We start from the raw sequence: 21,704 nt of genomic DNA, 5'->3' as shown, positions 1-21,704 counted from the left end.
TTCTGTTCTGCCACCTGGCCTTGGCTTGAGCCTGAGCATCTCTGACCTTTTGTTCTTGCCTTTTTCAGTCTGGTTGCTCCAGTCTTGATTGTGACTCTCAGCACATCATACTTTTTTTTTTTTTTCAGTACGCGGGCCTCTCACTGTTGTGGCCTCTCCCGTTGCGGAGCACAGGCTCTGGACGCGCAGGCCCAGCGGCCATGGCTCACAGGCCCAGCCGCCCCACGGCACGTGGGATCCTCCCGGACCGGGGCACGAACCCGCGTCCCCTGCATCGGCAGGCGGACTCTCAACCACTGCGCCACGGGAAGCCCAGCACATCATACTTTTAACCCCTCAACTTTATGTTTCTTAAAATTCTTTATATTTTGCTCTCTAAAATATGAGAGATTCTAATACTAACTTCAGTGAAAGAGTTAGTTACTCCACCTTTTTTCCTGTCCTTCCTGTATATTTTGCTGACTTTTGGTTGATACTTGTCTATGGAGAAACTTATTGTTTAATTCTGTTCAGGAGATGGCAGGATGTTTGGTTGCCTCATCTCTCAGAATTAGGAGACTGCTTTCATTGTCACTGTCTCCCGGGATGTGGCAATGGAATAAAAAATTATCCATGGCTCAAAATAACACAGTTGAGATATTGCAAAAACAGCCACATTTGCAATTTTTAAAGAAACATATTAGTGTCTTTATGAGTCTTTGGTAGTAGTATCAGTTTGATTTTTTAATTGTTATTACATATCTTAGCTTCTATTATTCTGATGAATTATACATTTAAGAAGGAATTTAGTTACATTCATTCAATAAATATTGAGTGTCCGCTTTGTGAAAGGTACTGAACTAGGTGATAAAAAGAAGAAAAGACCGTTCATTCTCTCCGACTTGCTTTCGATCAGGTTTGGGACTGTGGGGGTTGTGAGAGGCAGGCAAACTGTGAAGGTCAGCTTATTGAAACTGGGGTATTGCAAAGTGAAGTCATGTACTTGTGAGTGGAGGGATGCACAGTATAGCAGGAGCATAGGAGGAACTTTTCCCACCTTCTCACTGAGGTAGTTAGGGAAAGTTTCACAAAGGAACCAGCATTTGAGGGCAGAATCCTGATAGAGGAGTGGGAGTTTTCCAGGTGGGCAAGTGGGGGAGGCCTTTTCATGGCATAGCAAGCTTAAAGGGATGCAGCATAAGAACTAGTATGTTCAGGAAAGTTCGGCCAGTTCATTATGTTATTGGAGTATAAATTAAGAGTTGAAGGAGTGAGGGGTGATAAGGCTGGACCCACATCAAGGGACCTGATCAAGAAGGGTCTTGTTTGCCTTTAGATCTGAAGGGACTGAGGTTGAATCTAGCCAGCGACCTGAAAATACTGCAGAATTGTTACTAGGAGTGCATCTTGGGAGGATTGCTCTTGCAGTAGCATGGGGGCTGGATTTGGAGGAAGGTGAGAGAAGATCCCGGTTAGGAGGCACACCATCTCTTTCGGGGAGAAGGCGGCCTACACAACCGCCATGTACACTATGGCAAGTTCTGTTATGGAAAAGTGACCAAGATGCACTGGAGGAATAGTAATTCTCCCTGGATGATTGAAATTTTTGTAGAGGAAGTGGTATTTACTTATCACATTATTAAATAGAAATTATATTGGGTAAAATTGTAACATAATAAAGATCTGAGTTTTATTTAAAAGGCACAGAGAAATGCTGGATACCTCTTTTAATCATAGAAGGCAAGAGAAAGTTAGTTTGGAGAGGAGCTCAACCTTTGGGGTGACAGTATACATAACTTTTTGGAGGGATACCACATTACTTTATTTGAAGGAATAGTACAAATGAAAGAATGTAGATGGATGTTTTGGTGCAACTTATAGAAGAGGTAAAGGTGACCCCAACTTGCATGCACTGCCTTGGTGACCAGGAAAGTGACCCTGTGGCCATGGGAAGCCAGCCTGAGGCTCAGCTCTCAGTGTCCCTGTCTCCCAGTGTGTGCTTGTAAGAGAGATACTTTGCCATGCCAGATTCGTGGGCCCCCGTTTGTGCAAGCTGGTGTTATGGTCACCCAGTTCTTCGGATTTCATCTGCTCATTCAGGTAGTGAGTCTCAGTGAAATCACACAGGTGGGTATCATTTGTCAGTGAACAGTTTGTGCCGTTCCAGTAGGGACTGATTCACACTGTTTTCCAAGTGTAACACATGTTCTGTTGCATTCAGCCAGCTTGCTCAGTCGTCATGGTTTAGTTTCTTGGTATCCTGAAGAGTTTGGGATTCAGCCACCTATTGGTTCTGCAGCTTCATCAGTTTCTCAGCGTATTCTCTCTCCTCATGACACTGCTGAAGAAAATATTAAGCAGTGTCCTTCACAGCCCCACCATCGGGGTCAAAGCAGCAAGACACGGCCAGGTAGACGGAGGAGGCGTAGAGCTCCAGTCTGGTGGTTGATGGGGGCCTCCGAGTCCTGGTGGTCGCTCCGGCACACCCGCGAGGGGGCCTCGGTCATGGTGGCAGGTGGCTGAGGAGGGGCCTCCAGGGTGCTGTGGGGAGGCGTTGCAGCGACGGTTTGACCCAAGCTCTGTCAAGCCCTGTTGAAGCAGGACCCCGCTGTGGCTCTCCGTGAAGAATGTCTGGCTGGGGGCATCTGGACAAAGTACTTCAGGGAACTTCACAAATATGTTCTTGGTTCCCACTAGACTTCAGGCTCCGCTTGTGAGGTTGGAAAGGATTGTGGCTAAAATGTTACATTAAATGATGGGTTCGGTGAGTGAAGCATACAAGGCTTAGTAGCTGTGGAAAGAAAGCTTAGCCTGGTTTATATGGGGAAAAGTTTCCTGAGCTGTGCTGCAAAGAAAGCTAGGCTTTGGAATTGAATCTTATTGTGACAGTTACTGTGAGTCTTCAGGCAGTTTGGGTAACTTCTTTGAGCCTCAGATTCCTCAGTTATAAAAGTATGAAAGATGTTTACTTTCTACGTTTGTTGTGAAAATTAAGTGAAATAAATATACTGAAAGTATCCACTATATAGTAGGTTCTTAATTTCTTTCTGTGTTACATCTTTCCTGTTAGACATTTTCATGACTGGATAAGGAAAGTACTGTGACTAATGGTTTATCTCGTATCCAGATTTCTTACCTCCTCAAGCAATCTGGAATCTTCTATTCAGTACATTGATCTGATCTTCCCTTTTGAGAAAATATAAATGGGAGATGTTTGAAATCTTCTTGCTAATTTGAAGACTACGTCCTTTCCCCCAACATGTTGAGAACACATAGATAAACCCATCAACTTGCCCTAGTAATTAATTGTTCTTACTGTAACAGGCTGGATCCTTCCATAGCCCACACACAGCATTTTCACCATTCTTATTTCCATCCCTAGTTCATTCTCTAGTATCATTTTAACATGGTTTCTGCACACGTTTCTGCATAAGTGATGCACAATCCTTTATGTTTTACACTAGGAACTGTAAATGTTTATGGGTGTAGAGTTTATATTAGAATTTACCTTTAGAAGATCAAAATGAACTATCTTTAATTGTTTTAATTTCCCCACCTCTATCTCTTAAAAAGATTTAAAGTAAAACCTTATTCTGTGAAACGTTCTACATTTACAAAGGTGGGGAATGGTATCATGAATCCCCAAGTACTAATCTCCCAGCTTTAACAATTTTCAACCCATGAGCAATCTTATTTCATCTATACCTGTGGATTATTTTGGAACATTTCACATGACATCATTTCATTCATAAATATTTTAGTATTTATGAAAGATAAGGACTTTAAAATTTTAGAGCCTGTATCATCTATATTCCCCGCAGTGTCTGATGATAATGCTATATCTTTGAACTACAGTTTAACGAAAACGTTTAAGGCAGGGTTATTTTGCTCTTCTTTCCTGACTTATTAGCCTGCTTAATTATAAAATATGTCTCTAGTTTTAACAAATACTCTCTACAAGTTTTCAATTGCAAGTGATTATTTAATCAGTACATTGTTAACAAAACACATTCCTCAGTTTACTTTCTTTTTAAGCGCATGAATACATTCTTACTAGAAAAAATTAAACAGTACAGAAATACATACCATTATCTTCTTTTTAAAGCATAAATGAAATCTGAGTATATTTACTGTAATGAAACTTGCTATCCTTGGTTCACACCACCACAGTCCTTTCCATTCTTTCCCGCCTCTAATCTTGTTTTCCACACCGCAGGCAAAGTGATCTTTTAAAAATGTAAATCAGATAGTCAGTTCCTTGCTAAAAAGCTATCTAATGACTTCCCTTTGCTCTTAGAATAAAACCCAGATTTCTTACCATAGCCTGCAAGGCCCAGTGTGATCTATATTGCCTGAATCCTCTATCCTTCTTAACATGCTGGGAGCCTCCTTTTGATTCCTTAGAGTTGAGCTTGGCTTTGTGCTTATTTTCTGCTCCTTGCCTGGTCATATTCTGGCATGCTGGAGGCTTCTTGTCATTCAGGACTGCTCTCCCGCCTTTTATGCTTTAACTCAAACATCTTCTCAGGGAGGACTTACTTGACTATATTAAGTCCTCCTCTTCCTTGCCTGTGGCAGAAATGATCTTGTTTATCCAGCTTTTTCTCTACTGCATTCCTACTGCTAGATTAGTCAGTGCATAGACCTTTGGTCTGTTTTTTAATGTGTGTGGCATCCTGTGGATCTGTAAGAATGTCAATTGTATTCATTTTTAGAATTTTTTTTTTTTTTTTTTGCTCCACTAAGTTTGGTTCCTTAATTTTCTTATTTGGTGTTACTTTCTTATGGATTGATTTTATGACTAGCTTTGTTTTTCAGAATTGCTCATTGCTAATCTTTGAATTCTGATTGTGGGAGAAGGCCGATTGCCTGTCTGGAGGCTGAGAAATCCCCAGGGCCCCTTCCTTTTCCTTGTATCAGAGTTTGGATCCCTCAGAGAACTGCAGCCACCTCCATGGTACATTTCCCCTGAGAGGGTCTTTGGATATGATTTTGCCCACCAATCTAATCCTGTCCTTTTTATGTTTTGAGAATTTTCCCCAAATTTCTGTATTTTAGGTGGCCCTCTTCTTCTTTAAAAATTTTTTTTTTCCAGCAAGGTTATGCATTTATCTTTTTAAGTGAATTCTGTCATTTCTAGAATTTGAGCATGTTGGGAGGTGGGCTCATGTGCTTAGGTGACTGTCTTACTCTAGTCCCCATGGACTGCTTTCTTCAAAAAAAATATTTTTTAATGTAAGGGGTAGTTTTTATCAGCCAGTGTTTCCTCACTGAAAGGATTTAAATTAAAAAAAAATTTGTTTTTGGAAAAATCTTAAAAATATACCAAAGTAGAGAAAATAGTATCATTTACCACTGTGTACCGTCTGTCACCCAGCTTCAAAAATTACCAACACCAGGTCGCTCCTATTTCATCTATATTTTCATCCTCCTCTCCAAGATGATTTTGACGTCAGTCCCGTTCTTCACATTATGTATTCTGTAAATACTTCAGTATGTGGCAGAGACTCCAATGTAATGCTGGAAAGTAGCCTCTCTCTCCAGAGTCCATGATTACCTGCCATCTAGGGGGTCCTCATAAAGCTAAAGGCTGCTGGGTTCTCCTCGGTGCTGTTTTGGGAGAGGCTGCCTTATTCATTACTGTTATGGCCACAGCCTTACATATAGATTTCAGTAACATTTGTTAAGTGAAACATTAATTTCCATAATCTTCGTTATGAAAAGTAGGTTATATTTTTGGATATGGTATGGAATAGGTGGAAACAGGTGACCCTCACATTCTGAATATAATCAGTTTCTAAATCTATATTGCATAGTGAATTTTCACAGGGCAGGAGCCTATATCTTCATTTTAAGTGGGAAAAATAACAGTACTTTCCCAGCCCACTGAAATCCCCCAACTGATTCTCCAAATTTTACCCACACGCTCTTAAATAGGTTAGATATTTTCACATTGTTGCCCTAAACAAATAGGGCTGTGCAGGACCCTGAGTTTTTTGTTTTAAATTAATTTTATTGAAGTACAGTTGACTTAAAATGTGTTAATTTCTGCTGTACAGCACAGTAATTCAGTTATACATATATATATATACACACACATACATTCTTTTTCATATTCTTTTAGGGTTTATCACAGGATATTGAATATAGTTCCCTATGCTATACAGTAGGACCTTTTTATTTATCCATTCTATGTATAATAGTTTGCATCTGCTAATCCCAAACTCCCAATCCATTCCTTCCCCACCCCCTTTTCCCCATTGGCAACCACAAGTCTGTTTTCTGTGTCTGTGACTGTTTCTGCTTTGTAGATAAGTTCATTTGTGTCATATTTTAGATTCCATATATAAGTGATATCATATGGTATTTGTCTTTTTCTGACTGACTTCACTTAGTATGATAGTCTCTAGGTCCATCCATGTTGCTGCAAATGGCATTATCTCATTCATTTTTATGGCAGAGTAGTATTCCATTGTATATCTGTACCACATCTTTATCCATTCATCTTTTGATGGACATTCAGTAGATTGTTTCCATGTCTTGGCTGTTGTGAATAGTGCTGCTGTGAACAAAGGGGTGCATTTTATCTCTAAATTATAGTTTTAGGGCTCCAGATTTTTGAGACCACCAAGTTAAAGTTTCCTCCTTCCCCCTCTCCCTTTTTCCCTTCCTCCGTTGTACAGAGGGCTCCAACAGGCAGCCAAGGTAATAAAACACTATACAGAAACTGCAGACCAGGAATAGGAAAAGCAAGCTGCTTTGTTTAGTAGGGTAAATAGTAAGGTAAAGTGCATTTCATGTGGCTTTTTGCTCTATTCGATGAAATCAGGAATTCACTAGCTTTTGATGACTGAAATAGCAGGCAGTTGCTCAAATAGTCGCTCTGGGTGTCTTCCTGGACTCCTGCTCTTTCTTCACTTGACCTCTGCATCCAGACAGTTGACATAAGTCACAGGTAGTCGTCTTTTTCTTTCTCTTATTTTTCTAAGCAGTGTATTCTTCTCTGTTTCCATTGCTACTACTCCATGGTCAGGTCAGCGTCATGTCGCCTGGGTTATTGTAACAGAGAGTTTATTGGTTTCCCTCGTCCCTTCTGGCTGTTTACTGGAATCCTCTAGCAGTGAAAGTGACCCACTCAGAGCAATGAAGTCATGATGGAGAGGAGAGCTGGCTGAAATCCTGGACTTGGAGTTCTCTGAAAGCCTCATTAATCTTGAGCTCTGAGCTTCTAAGTATGATGTTCTTTGTGTTTGGAGTGCTGGTTTCTCTCTTCAGCCTATTCCCACAGGTCCATCCTCCCCATTTGTCCGTCAGGTTTCAGGGGGGACCTCGGGGAGACCGCACCCCCCACCTCACCCCCAGCACTGTCCCGTAGAACTTTCTGTGATGGTGGCAAATGTTCTGTATCATCCTTGCTGTCCCACACACTAGCTGCTAGCTATCCAGCATTTACACTGTGACTAGTGAGACTGAGTAGTTGAATTTTAAATTTAATTTTAACTATAGGTGTTAGGCGCCTTCATTTGTGCCCTCACAGCACCCTGTGTGTATTCCTCCCATCCAAACACTTACTGTAGTGTATGTTTTCCCAACATTTTGTTACTAAACATTTTGCAAAGTTGAAACAGTTTTATACTGTCCAGTCCTATACCCATCACCTAAGCTCTATCATTAATGTAATTAGTATACTTGGTTTTTGTTTTCTTTTGGCTGCGTCGCGCAGCATGCGGGATCTTAGTTCCCCGACCAGGGATCGAACCTGTGCCCCCTGCATTGGGAGCGCGGAGAGTCTTAACCACCGGACCGCCAGGGAAGTCCAGTATGCTTGTTTTTAACACATATCCATCTGGGCATGTCTCTATCCATCCATTCATTAATCCTTTTTTAAAAAATGTTTTTCAAAATAACATCAATACACAGGTCCCTAAATACTTTAACATGCATATCATCAGTAGTTTTGGGGGGGATTAAAATTTATATACAATAAAATGTCCACTTTGTCCAAGCATAAATCTGCTGGGCTTTGATAACCGCGTGTGCCTGTGTAACCCTGGCCTCCACCAGGGCTCGAGCGCTCAGCGCCCCGGAGGGCCCCTCCAGCTCCTGCCTGTGCGTCCCCCCGCCTTCCTGAGGGGTGACTTCGGATTTTTTTTTCCTGCAATGTCCCTTTACACACTGAAACACGTAACATCGTGTTCCCTGTAAAAGAGAAGTGCTTTGGCTGCTTCGTGTCCATATGCGCCTTCTACACACGTTTGAACTTCAGAACAAAAATACTCTTTCCTACCTAACAAGGTACAGCTCTTCTTATAAGCGAAGAAGTCCTCACCTGTACCCTGGTTGAGAAGATACATTTCCAACAGTCACTGTGTCTGTTACTGGCTATTACTAATTACTACTCTGAGTCCATCACTGTCCTGTTCAGTATTCAGTTATATAAAAACGAAATTGTAAAGTTAATTCCAACAGCATATTGTAAAATAAAAATGGGAATTAGAGAAAATGTGGTTAGTACAGTTTATTCTCCTTATTCATGGCAGTTATATTCCATATGTCTTTACGAACGTTGAATTAACAAATACTGAACCATTGTACCTGGGAGGAAATTCAGGGTTAGGATCCTGCAAGGCCTCAGGTCACTACATGTTTGTTAGCAGATCAAAACATAACTTTGTTTTGTGTGTGTTTCTGTTTAAAAATATCTTATTTAATATATATTATTGATTGACTAACATTGAACTCATGGCCAGCAGCATTATCATTCATGTCTGAATGAAGCTTATCTCACAAACTTATTTTCTTTTATTTAATTAAAAAATTTTTTTTTAGTTTTTTGCCCGCTCTGCGTGGCTTGCAGGATCTTAGTTCCCCGACCAGGGGGCGAACCCATGCCCCCTGCAATGGAAGCGCGGAGTCCTAACCACTGGACCGCTGGGGAATTCCCCAAACATATTTTCTTTGAAAGACACAGTACAGTCTCTTGCCCTTAGTAACACTAGGCAGCACTATGCTTGGGGGCCATTTTAAACAGTGAAATGACAAAAAAAAAAAACCCCCACAAGAATAAAAAAATGACACTAAATACACTGTAGAAAGGACACTTGCTTATAACATGAGAGCTCACACAGGAAAAAAAGCATCACCTTGTTTGACTTCAGCTCGGAACGTGCACTTTGAGTGACTCAAGTGTGCCACCATTCTGCACATTCACATGTCCTCAAATGACTGCCAAGGCACCCTGAATATTAATTTGGGGATTACAGATGAATTGGAGGGGGTCACAAATGAATTTTCGGGAGTGGCAAATTCTGAGATACAGAATCTGTGAATTGTGAGGATTGACCGTATATACAAATAAACATGTGTATAAATAAGCAAAGAGAAAATGTGCAAAGCTACTACAGTCCTGAGTCTGTAATTAGTCATGAGGTCAAAGTTGATATATATGGCATCCTTTGTCAACTTCCTGTTCCATACTTCTCATGCCTTCGGCAGGAACCTCAGCTACTCTGGCTTCTTTACCTGATGGCGTAACCCAGACCTTTGTTCCTGAAGGGTCTGAGTGCTTAACTGTTCTGTTTTTGGTTGCTGTAGTTTTTAATTAACCTTTAGTATTGGGCATGGAAGTACTAACACCCTAGAGAATCCGCTGGGTTCCAGATGTAGCCCTCTTTGCCTCTCCTGTATAGCAGCAAAGGCCATTTTTCCTTGATAAGCAACCACTTGCAGCTGGACGGCTAGCTGATGCTTTATCTCAGTTTCGTGCTGCATTATTGGGTTTGTATCTTGGAGCCAAAACACTCAGTGGCCGTCTTAGTGAATTCTAATTTATAGTTCTTTTTTTTGGATAACATTTAAAATAAATATTATTTACTGTTTAAGTAAAATATTTAAAAATATATATAGGATTCTGGGTGAAGTAGGTTAATAAAATAAATGCATAACAGTCAAATGCGTGTGTATCCAACATAAGAGAATTTTCCATGTAACTTAAGTTACAACTGTAAGTACCAGGAAAAATTCAAGATAATTTTGACAGAACACTTTTCTCAGTGTATTATAGTCATCCCTAGGTTTTGTGGGCTCTATGGCTTTTGTCAAAACTACTCAACTTTGCCATTGTAGCATGAAAGCAGCCTTAGGCAGTGTGTAATGAAGGGGCGTGACTGTGTTCCAGTAAAATTTTATTTACAAAAACAGTTTGCTGAGCTCTGCTCTAGTAAGTGGGCACACATCAGTTAATGATACCAGATACAGTGTTATATTCCACTCTTCTTGTTCTAACACCTTTAGAATCCATTCCCACACGTGTTCCATGGGTTTCTGCTAGTTTATCAGCAAAGTCTTGCAGTTCTTTCGGTGTGTAAACTATTTTCCTTAGGTCATAGTGTATATACCTGCTAGTGACATCTGGAATGGTTAGGGTGGGTCTGAGTGAGCATCCCCTTTCATGGCATCTTCCCTAAGTAGTTGTCCTAGGAATTGTAAGCAGTGGAAGGCTAGGTTTCTCTGATAGTGGAAGGCAAGCTGTGTCTACTGGTAAAGGAGGCTCAGAAGGGCTGGGAGGTTTAAGTTGGTCAGTTTCATCCAGGTACAACCAGATGTCTCCATTCGAAGTTTGAGGATCCCATTCTTTACTAATACATGTCCTGAATTTCACAGGAGAAACTTGGCGAGACTCTGAATTCAACTATTGTTTTAATTCAACAGCCCTCAAAATTAAATTTTGTGACTGATTTTCAGCTAAATCAGCTCTGTGGCTACAAAAAAAATAAGAAAAGAGAGAGAGAGATGGTTTCAAGGCTGCCATGGAATCTCTCAGACTGAGTGGAGCTAGGAGTTAGCCCCGAGCTTGTCATTTTCTCTCTGTAAGTGCTCTAGTGTGCTCAGAGGAACCCACCCCACGTCGCAGTCATATTCATCATTACTGCCATGATGGTCAAGTGCAGCAGCCACTTCGGTTTCCAAGGCATGTGCCTCAGTTAGTACTCATTTTCTGTCAACCACAAACGATATCTTCATTAATTGATTCTACTACCTGCTACAGATTACTAACCTCTTGTTTCTCATTGACAGGGGACTCAGCCCTGCACTCAAGCTCAAGGGCATGACCAAACCAATCCTTAAATCCCATGTTTGTGGCTCTGTCTCTTAGAACCACTTCTAGTACCATTTGTGTATAAAAGTCTGGGTCCCTGCAGGAGACAGAAACCACAGGTGATTTTAAAGGGGGAAGTTTAATATAAAGAATTATTATGATAGGAGGGTGACCATAATGATGTAGAGAGAACTCTGCAGGATAGTCTAGGACTGAGAGACACTCCCCGAGGAAGGGCCAACTTGGAGGGGGACCCTCTCCTCAAGGCTGGGGTTCAGACTTCATCGGAGACAGTATAGTTGCAGGCTAAGGTTGCTGGTAGGAAAGTGCGCTGAATTGTCGGGGATAGAGCTGGTCCACAGTAGCTGGGGAAGCGAGAAACCACCTTCTCAGGTGTAGGTGAGCCCCAGCTGGTGGGCTGGGGTGTGGGGGGGAGTTGGGGTGCTGCTGTGGGTGTGAAGCCTGGAGTACATGGCATCCTGCTTGGGAGGGGGTGTGTGACCAAGGCTCCAAGGTGGCTGAGGGACTGGATCCCTGGGTGTACGGCTAGGCCAGGGCACCACTGGATGTCCTCCCCGCTGCACGCCATGCAGCAGGAGCCAGAAGAAAGTAAAGGCAGCAGTGGGGACCAGGAGGTGTCCTTCCTGCAGTGCCCCTTCAGCACCCTTTCCTGACAAAGCCTAACACTGTGCTCAGTGTACAGAAGAATGCTTACACGCTCCGGCCCATCATTACAGTCAAGAGCTGAAGGATGAATTCAGAGCCGAGAGGCAGCACGTTGGTTGAAAATTGGCCTGGTCAGTCGGATCGTATTATTCTACCTCACGATTCCTCGCCAGCTCCCGATTTTGCTAAGAGTGAAGCCAAAGCTGTACCTAGTCGGACCCTCTACTACTCTGACCTCATCTTATTTGTTTTCTCCCTTGTTGGCTCTGTGGTAGCCATCCTGACCTCCCTGCTGTTTCCACGACATACCTGGCATGCTCCTGACCCAGGGCCCTTGCACTAGCTGGCCCTTCTTCTTGGCAAGCTCTTATCCTAGTAGATATCTGCCTGGTGAGTCCTCACTTTCTTCAAGTAGGTCTTTGCTCAGATGTCAACTTCTCAATGAGGCCCTTGACCACCTTATTTAATACTGAAAGCCCCGCCACTCCTGACCCCCCTCATGCAGCTCTACTTTTTACCTACCTTACTTTGTAATTCAGTCCTTTCTTATGTCTGTCTCCTGCTACTATAATGTCAGGTGCCATGAGTGATAGAGGTTTTTGTTTTGCTCACTTATCCCAAGTATCTAGAACAGTGCCTGGTGCCCTGTAGATGCTCAGTAAGTTCTTGATTATTGTAGTGGACTCTAGTATTCGTTGAAGTGAGATTCTAGTTTAACAAAGCAATTCTAATTTTGTTGTTGAACAACAAATTATAAATATTTTTGGTAGTACCGTGTTAGGCAGTTTTCCTTGCATTTTGTAGACTGGGTACATTCTTTTGACTAACTAGGTCGATATGGGTATATTTTTGGGTGGCTTCTACTCTATAAAATGAAGCACTGTTTGTACTTTATTGTTACTTTTCTCTAGGTCGCTTTTCAGCTCCTGTGACTTTTCTCATCTAAGTAAATGAAGGAGGCCGACAGCTATTTTTTAAACATTTTATTCTTTAGAATTAAGTCTTGGTTCGTGGAAAGTTAATTTATTATTATTTTTATTTGTTTTTAGGTGCTGAATGTGGAGTAAATGCAGATGTTGAGAAACATCTTGAATTGGGCAAGAAACTTCTTGCAGCTGGACAGCTAGCTGATGCCTTATCTCAGTTTCATGCTGCAGTAGGTTTGTATCTCAGAACCAAAACACTCAGTGGCCATCTTAGTGAATTCTAATTTATAACCCTTTTTTTGGATAACATTTAAAATAAATATTATTTATTGTTTAAATAAAATATTTTAAAATACAGGGTTCTGGGTGAAATAGATTAATAAAAGCACAATATTTGAATACATACGTATCTAACATAAGAAGATTTTTCCACGTAGTTGAGACTTAACAACTATTAAGTACTAAGAAAAATTCAAGATAATTTTGACATAACACTTTTCTCAATGTATTATAGTCATCCCTAGATATCCTCACAGGATTGGTTCCAGGGCCCCCTTGGATGCTTAAACCTGTGGCTACTTGAGTCCCTTATATAGAATAGTGTAGTATTTGCATGTAACCTACACACATTCTCCTGTATACTTTAAATCATCTCTAGATTACTTATAATACATAATGTAGTGCAAATACTATGTAAACAGTTGTAAATGTAATGCAAATGCTATGTGAATAGTTGCGCAGCGAATTTTTTCCCGAATATTTTCTGTCTGTGGTTGTGGAACCTGTGGGTACAGAGGGCCGACTATATATTTTTCTGCCTCCTTAAGCAGATTTCACTGAATACAGTTTTAATTTTCTTGATGATTTGAGATCATCAGTATAATAGTTAACTTGAGGCCCTTGGGGGATCCTGCAGTTCATCTCCTGTTCATTGTTGGTCAGACTCTCTCTACCCCTTAGGCTGTTGCTTTTCTTATTGCTCACTTGTGTCTGTCTGTAGCATCAACTATCTTTGCAGTGTGTAATCTGTTGGGACTGTGAGAAACGAGGTGACCAGAGTAAACAGGTTGTGAATGAGGTCTTAGAGGATTTTCTTATGAGTCACTACATAAAGTTTTTTGCTAAAATTTTTGATATCGATATTCCTCATTCCTTTTTTTTTGTTTTTTGCGGTGCGCAGGCCTCTTACTGCTGTGGCCTTTCCCCTTGCGGAGCACAGGCTCCGGACGCGCAGGCTCAGCGGCCATGGCTCACGGGCCCAGCCGCTCCGCGGCATGTGGGATCCTCCCGGACTGGGGCATGAACCCGTGTCCCCTGCATCGGCATGCGGACTCTCAACCACTGTGCCACCAGGGAAGCCCTCCTCATTCCTTTTTTATTTACTTATATATACTTACCTTTATTTGGGATGGTTAAGAGTGACAAGTCAACCTGCAGAGTAATGAGTAGTGTATTTTTAATAAGATATAGTTCTGCTCACCAGAAGAATTATCCTATTGTTGTAACTTACTATATAAGCAAAAAGTAGTTAGGTTTTGGTTTGGTGATATTTTTCTTCATGCTTTTTCTTGAACTTAGATTTTTATTACTGACGTTACTAGCTCTCTGGAATAATAGGAAACCTAGATTTTAATCTTGGCTTTGCCACTTGATAATTCTGTGACATTGGTCAAGTTACGTAAGAAAGTGTAGGCTTAAAGAAGTGACCTACCTGCACATTCCCAGCAGTTTCACTCTGCCACCGAAAAAAGGACTTTCTGTGAAGATTAGATGAGAGAAATGTATATAAAGATTTCTTTGAAAATAGGGGACAGTTACACGTGTAAGGTATGTAGAAATACTGTATCTTCGAAAATTAAGACTTTTCTAAAAGCAAATTTACTATGTTAATAGGGTTTTCTTAACTATGTGGAGCTTCTAAGGGGAAGGTTTTTCCATTTCAGTGACTAGCTCACCTTGGAAAGTTGTAGTTAATTGGCACAATTTGCCAGTAGTTACTTTTCGCTAGAGACCGTATACTGTGTGACGGGGTCATTCCTAAGTCCACACTTTCTCTGGTGATTTGAGTTGTCTTCAGTGCTGCAGCACGGTAATTAACATTTTTTCAGTTATTGTCTTAGATAAAGCATGTCTTAAAAAAAAAAAAAACTGATTCTTCCTTGCTACCATGAGAATATTTGCAGAAACATATACCTTCTACTTATTTTATACTTTAATATTTGCTTTCTTCTTTTGTGGTACGCTGGTCTCTCACTGTTGTGGCCTCTCCCGTTGCGGAGCACAGGCTCCGGACGCGCAGGCTCAGCGGCCACGGCTCACGGGCCTAGCCGCTCCGCGGCATGTGGGATCCTCCCAGACCGGGGCACGAACCCGCGTCCCCTGCATCGGCAGGCGGACTCTCAACCACTGCGCCACCAGGGAAGCCCTATTATTTGCTTTCTTTAATCTCACAGATTAGTAAGAACGTTAAGGGCTGTGGCATATTGTTAACGTCGTTTAAAATGACTGCCTGTTTTTGTTAGCTTCACTGCCATACAAGAATTCTGGAGATGGCTCTTCCCCAAAAATAACCAATAATATATTATTATCTACACTGAAAGATGTAAATTAGTAAAGCTAAAACGTGGTAATTTATTTGTGAAATTCAGTAAAGGGAAAAAGTGAGACACTGCTAGGGCCTTCAGAATTCAAATAGCAGTGTCATTTTGTTCATCGTAATTTGGCAAGTAACAGTGGTTCTCAAATGGTACACTTACCATAATTTGAGGAAGACCTGTGTAGTTTGAGATAGTCATCATTTTAGTTTATGTAAAATAACTAACCATAGAAAATAGAGTTTAAATTGTAGTTGATGGGAGTATACAGTAGGTAGTGATAGGGTGATGTGGTGTCATGGCCTATTGAGTCTCTTATGAGATGTTTGTTTATCAGAAAAGAACTGTAGATCTTCTATTTCAATTGTCTCATTTACCAAACATCCAGTTTAGTATGGCCATGTTTACTGCTTCAGGTAACCCAGTGAGTTAGTGAAAGCCTCTTGCTAACAGTGAATTAGTCCAGGTCTCCTGACTTCTAGACTAATAAGTTATGCAGTTACTCTAGTTACTGCAGTAGATCAAAGAGCTGCGCTACTGTAAAATGTACAATAAATTTTTGTGGTAAAATGTCACCCATATTTTAGTACATTGCTTTAAACTGACTATAAAAATTCATTAAATGTTTATACTTCCCAACTTCTGAATTTTGTAATGTACTTTATCTCTTTAACTTTTCCTGTGATTAGAAATTGATGTTAGAGTTTGTAATAGAATTTGGCTAGTGGCATTGAGCATATCAATGACTCATTTTTTATTATAATGTTATAGCTGACATGATTTATGGCTGTGACACCCCTTTCCCATTTTCATTTTTGAAAAATTACTTGGTTACATTTTGAATATTACTTAGGCATGGTATGTTTGATAATTACATTTTTACACAATAAAAGGTTTATGTATTAAAACTCAATAGCAACACAAATAATTGTAGTACAGATCTATTGGTTATTTGCTTTGAAATTTCTTTGCATCTGGTGTATAAATATTTTTTGGCAAGAATTTTAAGATTTGGAACTTAAATACTCTTGATCTGTTGGAAACTGTGATTTAATGAAGAGTGTTGGTATCACTTTCTAAATAGTCTCCTGAAACAGTTGCATCTATTTCACTATTATGACGTAGTCAGACACAGGTTTTGTTTAGAGATTTTATCATCGGAGAAAACCACAGTGCAGGTGTGAGGATGCCCTGCCTCTCATTTCTACAGCATGGTCTTATGGGGATAGAGTCCTAGGGTTTGAAACATTTCTTTGGTAGACCTTACAGAGTGTCTTAGGTGTATCTGGCATGAATGAATGTCTGAAGTGGTGGATTAAATGGTGGGCATGAATGAAATGATAGGTTTCTCCAATTGCTTGGTAAGATAACCGGTATCACACTTAACATAATCTGGCTAAGTCAAAAAAAAAAATCCATGGCTTCATTAATTTGGTACTTAAACATATTGTGGTGCTTTCTCATTGCATTTTAACTTTACTTGTGAAATGGGGATGGACATTACTATTCACATTTACACAAAAGGACACAGTGTATTCTAGTGACCTTCAAAGGTCACATTCCAGTTCAGAAGATTGTGAACTTCTTAAGGATAAGTACTATCTTATTATTGTTATTACTATTATTATTTTAGTCTCTGGTGGTGCTCAGTAAAAGTTTGAATGAATGAAGGGGAAGAGTTGGGTTCGCTGGGAGAAAGAATGAAAAGTTTTCTGTACCTTTGCAAGGGTGGTGTTCACCCCGCTGCCACCATTTACAGAATCATTCGTAATTGGCTTTCTGATGTTTTTCTCCAGATAGTAGTTGTATTTTCTTTATTAGGGCTAATTTTCTCACATTTGAATTGTTTGATAGTTTTAGGATTACACCTTAAATTCATTTCTCATACTCAAATTTTGAATAAACTAGTATAACAATTTGACATGTTTTCAAATGAAGTCTAGTGTTTGCAGATGTAGGCTTGCATATAATTTAAATAATGAACTGTATCATATTTGGATGGATAATAGGAAAAGTGATTATTTTCAAGGTTATCAAATCTTGTATTGTGAGAAACTAAGCATGAGTTTCTTAAACCAGTTCTTGTTCAGTTGCTACTTCCTGCATAATGATTTAGGAATGGACACTAGTTCTGGGAACTGATGGTATTTTAAGATGAAGAGCCAGGGAAGGCTATTTTGATATTTGCCATTCAAGTGACCTTATACCACTAAGCACATTGATTCTTGATTCATAGGTTGAACCATTGACATCTGATTCCTTAGTTTTATAGGTTCAGTGTTATAAATTGGGGTTCCAATCCCATTTCATATCTTAAAAATACCTAAAAACTGAATAGCAAAATAAGTGAAAATGAGTGCCCCAGAAATACTTTATATAGACATTTGTTATGTATGTATAATCAAATACTTAATAAAAAGCTTTGTCATACTTAATCTTTGGAGGTTTTTCTACATAGACTGAAATGGTCAGGTTTTTTCCAAATAAAAGTCCATTGCAATTTTTGCTGAAGGTGCCTTCTTGATAAAATGCCCGAAGCCAGCAATAAGCATTCTTCTTTTCTTGAAAGAGGGTCATACTGTATTCAAAATTAGCAACACCTGTTTTTGAAAATGCCATTGCTCATTTCGTGGGGGAGATGATCTGAGTGTCCTGGTGAGGCACGTCTCTTTGAGAGCCATGTCTGTGCTGACTTCTCTGGGTCCCTGGCTTATTCCTGGCAGGTCTCAGTGTTGAGTGGATGTGGGACTGTCCCTTGTTGGAGTTATCAGGAATTTGTTTCCATTTCCTTTCATTTGATTACAAGGTGCTATAGAGACACGAAAAATGAATTCACTCAAGGAATGTATTTTTTTCTAGAGTGAGGTAAGCATATAAATAATTGATATCAGGAGGTAGTGATAAGTGTTAGGTGCTGTGGGAGATATATATTATAGAGTGTTATGGAAACCGAAGTAATGGAAGGTTTATTTTCACATGTGTAATCAAAAAAGTCATTTGAGCTGTGCCTCAGAGATGGAGTAGGTTTTGGACATATGAAGATGTGTGGTGTAAACTCTAGGCCTTAAATCATGTCGTTTCTAGTATTTCTTATTCTTCGATTAGTGTAAATAAGTCATGGAGAACTTAACTTGTTTTTTTCTTTTAAAAAATTTTTATTTTATATTGGAGTATAATTGATTAACAATGTTGTGTTAGTTTAAGGTGTATAGCAGGGTGATTCAGTTATAAATATACATGTATCTATTCGTTTTCAAATTCTTTTCCCGTTTAGGTTATTACAGAATACTGAGCAGAATTCCCTGTGCTATACAGTAGGTCCTTGTTGGTTATCTGCTTTAAATATAGCAGTGTGTACATGTCAATCCCAATCTATCCCTCCCCCTCCTCCCCCCTGGTAACCATAAGTTTGTTCTCTAAGACTATGAGTCTCTTTCTGTTTCATAAATAAGTTCATTTGTATTCTTTTTTTTTTTTTTTTTTAGATTCTTCGTATAAGCAATATCATGTATTTGTCTTTCTCTCTCTGACTTAACTCCACTTAGTATGATAATCTCTAGGTCCATCCATCTTGCTGCAAATGGCATTATTTCATCCTTTTTAATGGCTGAGAAATATACCATTGTATATATGTACCACATCTTCTTTATCTATTCATCTGTCGATGGACACGTCTTGGCTATTGTAAACAGCACTGCAGTGAACATTGGGGTGCATGTATCCTTTTGAACCATGTTTTTCTCCGGATACATGCCTAGGAATGGGTAACTTTTTTAAAATTAATGAATATAAAAGTAATCCATGTTCATTGTGAAACATTTTGGAATATGTATATGAACTATATAAAGAAGAAAATCCAGTCTCTGCCCACGTAACTACTGTTGACCTGAAGTGAATTTCCTTCTGCTTTCAGACACAGTCACTGTAAGTTTCACTAATTCTTAGATGTCAGATCATTCTTATGGCCAGTTGTGCTGACCAAGTGCCATATATTTTACATTTATTGCACATTCTAAATCAAATATGAACTGAACCAGAAATATTATATATCTGGCTGGTATGCTCTATAGTTCCTCTGTTTCTTACTCATTCTTCAAGCTAATTACAATTTTTGTGGGAAATAACCTGTATTTCCCACAAAGTCATTAGCAAAGGCTACTGACTTTGCTCTTTTTTCCTTACCTTCCAAGGGAAATTGATCAGGGAAGAAAGTTCAGTGATGCTTAGCTGGGAACATATATGGATTTTTTGTTTTTTATTTTAGATTTAAGGAAAAGAAGTCTTATATTGTTAAAATGCCCAATTCTCTTATTTTTTCAAAAATAGTCCTGTTTTTCCCCTGACTGCCTCATTCTTTTGCTTTTTTTATTGTAGTAAAATATACATAACAAAATTTACCATTTTAACCATTTTTAAGCATGTAGTTCAATGGCATTAAGTGCATTCACATCGTTGTGCAACTATTACCACCATCCATCTCCAGAACTTTTTCATCATCCCCGACTGAAGCTCTATACCCATTAAACAATTGTTCCCCATTTCTGATCCCCGTCTCTTCTCGGTCCTTCCTTGGCAACCACCATTCTAATTTCTGTCTCTATAAATTTGACTACTCTAGGTACCTCATAGAAGTAGAATTGTACAATATTTGTCTTTTTGTGTCTGGCTTATTTCACTTAGGATGATGTCTTCAGGGTTCCTCTGTAATGTAGCATTTATCAGAATTCCATCCCTTTTTTAAGGCTGAATATATTCCATTGTATGTGTAGACCACATTTTATTTATCTACTCATCCACCGGTGGACATTTAGGTTGTTTCCACCTTTGGGCTATTGTGAATAATGTCACTGTGAATATGGGTGTACAAATATCAGCTTTCAGTTCTTTTTTTTTTAAAGGTTATACTTCATTTATAGTTATAAAATATTGGCTATATTCCTCATATTGTACAATATATCCTTGTAACTTATACCTAATATTTTGTGCCTCTTAATCCCCTACCCCTATATTGCCCCTCCCCTTCCCCCCCCCCCCCACTGGTAACCACTAGCTTGTTCTCTATATCTGTGCGTCTGCTTCTTTTTTTTGTTACATTCACTAGTCTGTTGCATTTTTTAGATCCCACATATAAGTGAGATCGTACAGTGTTTGTCGTTTTCCGTCTGACTTATTTCACTTAGCATAATGCCCTGCAAGTCCATCCATGTTGCTATAAATGGCAAAATTTCCTTCATTTTTATGGCTAATATCCCATTGTATATATATACACGACATCTTCTTTATCCATTAATCTGCTGATGGACACTTAGGTTGCTTCCATGTCTTGGCAGTCAGCTTTCATTTCTTTTGGGTATGTGTACTCAGAAGTAGAATTGGTGGTTCATAGGGTGATTCTGTGTTCAGTGTGTAAGGAGCCTCCGTATTGTGTTTCACAGCAGCCACACCAGTGCACATTCCCTCCAGCAGTGCACACGGGCTCCAAGTTCTCCACACTCTTACTAATCCTCCCTCCCTCCCTCCCTCCCTTCCTTCCTTCCTTCCTTCCTTCCTTTCTCCCATTCTCCCTTTCTCCTTCTTCTTTCCCTTTCTTTTCCTTTTCTTTCTTTCCTTTCCTTCTCCCTTTCTGTCTTCTTTTTCTCCCCTTTCTTATCCTAATGGGTGTGAAGTGGTATCTCAGTGTGGTTTTGATTTGCATTTTCCTAATGATTAGTGATGTTGAGCATCTTTTCATGTGCTTATTGGCCATTTGTGTATCTTCTTTCATATATGGTTTTATAGCCTATTTTCTCTTCCTGCCTTATCTCCCCCCAGCAGTACTTCAGGTAGTTTTCAATGCCGTTAACAACTCCTTAAAATCATAATTTTGAGTGATTATATACTATCCTGCCATATAGGTTCCCATACTATAATATTTTACAAATGATAAGACCTTCAGGGATAGAACTTTTAGGGAATTTTAGTTGTAAATCTTATGGTAATGAATATCTGTGTGCATAAATATTTATTTTTTTAAGGTACATGACTGGATTTGGTCAAGATAATTTTTAAGAAAACAAAAGGTATATATATATATATATATATATATATTGCTTTTTAGAAGGATTGTTTGGCAGCATGAGGTTTACTTCTCATTGAATTTACTCCTTCCCCCATTTTGTAGGTGCTGAGCAGAGTAGAGTTAGTTCAAGCACCTAACTCATCTGTCTGCTTTCCTTCCTTCAGATATTGTTAACGACTCTAGCCTTACTCTCTGGTCTCACTCTCTTCCATTCTCCTTTGTCCCATGGTCTGTACCTTTATTTCTTCACTGCCATTTTAGTTGGAGTTTGGGAGAGAGCAGTTGCACATTCAGTATATCAGTTTAAATGGAAGTCTGTAATTTTCTAAAATCCTGTGAGTAAGTGCAAAGTCCATATTCTCAATCAGAATTTCACTTAAGAA

General features: G+C 39.5%; 1 protein-coding gene across 2 annotated transcripts in view; it reads left to right on the top strand.

Moving 5' to 3' along the window:
- DNAJC3 (DnaJ heat shock protein family (Hsp40) member C3) overlaps nucleotides 1–21,704 on the top strand; it is an 86,771-nt gene that overhangs the window by 6,491 nt on the left and 58,576 nt on the right. The window contains exons 1-2 of one of the 2 annotated variants that reach the window (XM_033435122.2): nucleotides 11,736–11,874; nucleotides 12,793–12,903. In XM_033435122.2, the coding sequence (XP_033291013.1) occupies nucleotides 11,829–11,874; nucleotides 12,793–12,903 (157 nt within the window). In that variant the 5' untranslated portion in view covers nucleotides 11,736–11,828. Of the gene's footprint in view, nucleotides 1–11,735; nucleotides 11,875–12,792; nucleotides 12,904–21,704 lie in introns of those variants that run through there. The other variant, XM_004273652.4, reaches the window with a different exon arrangement.

This window comes from Orcinus orca, chromosome 18 (assembly GCF_937001465.1).
Source record: "Orcinus orca chromosome 18, mOrcOrc1.1, whole genome shotgun sequence".
NCBI lineage: Eukaryota > Metazoa > Chordata > Mammalia > Artiodactyla > Delphinidae > Orcinus > Orcinus orca.
This window is presented reverse-complemented; position numbering and strand designations above follow the sequence as displayed.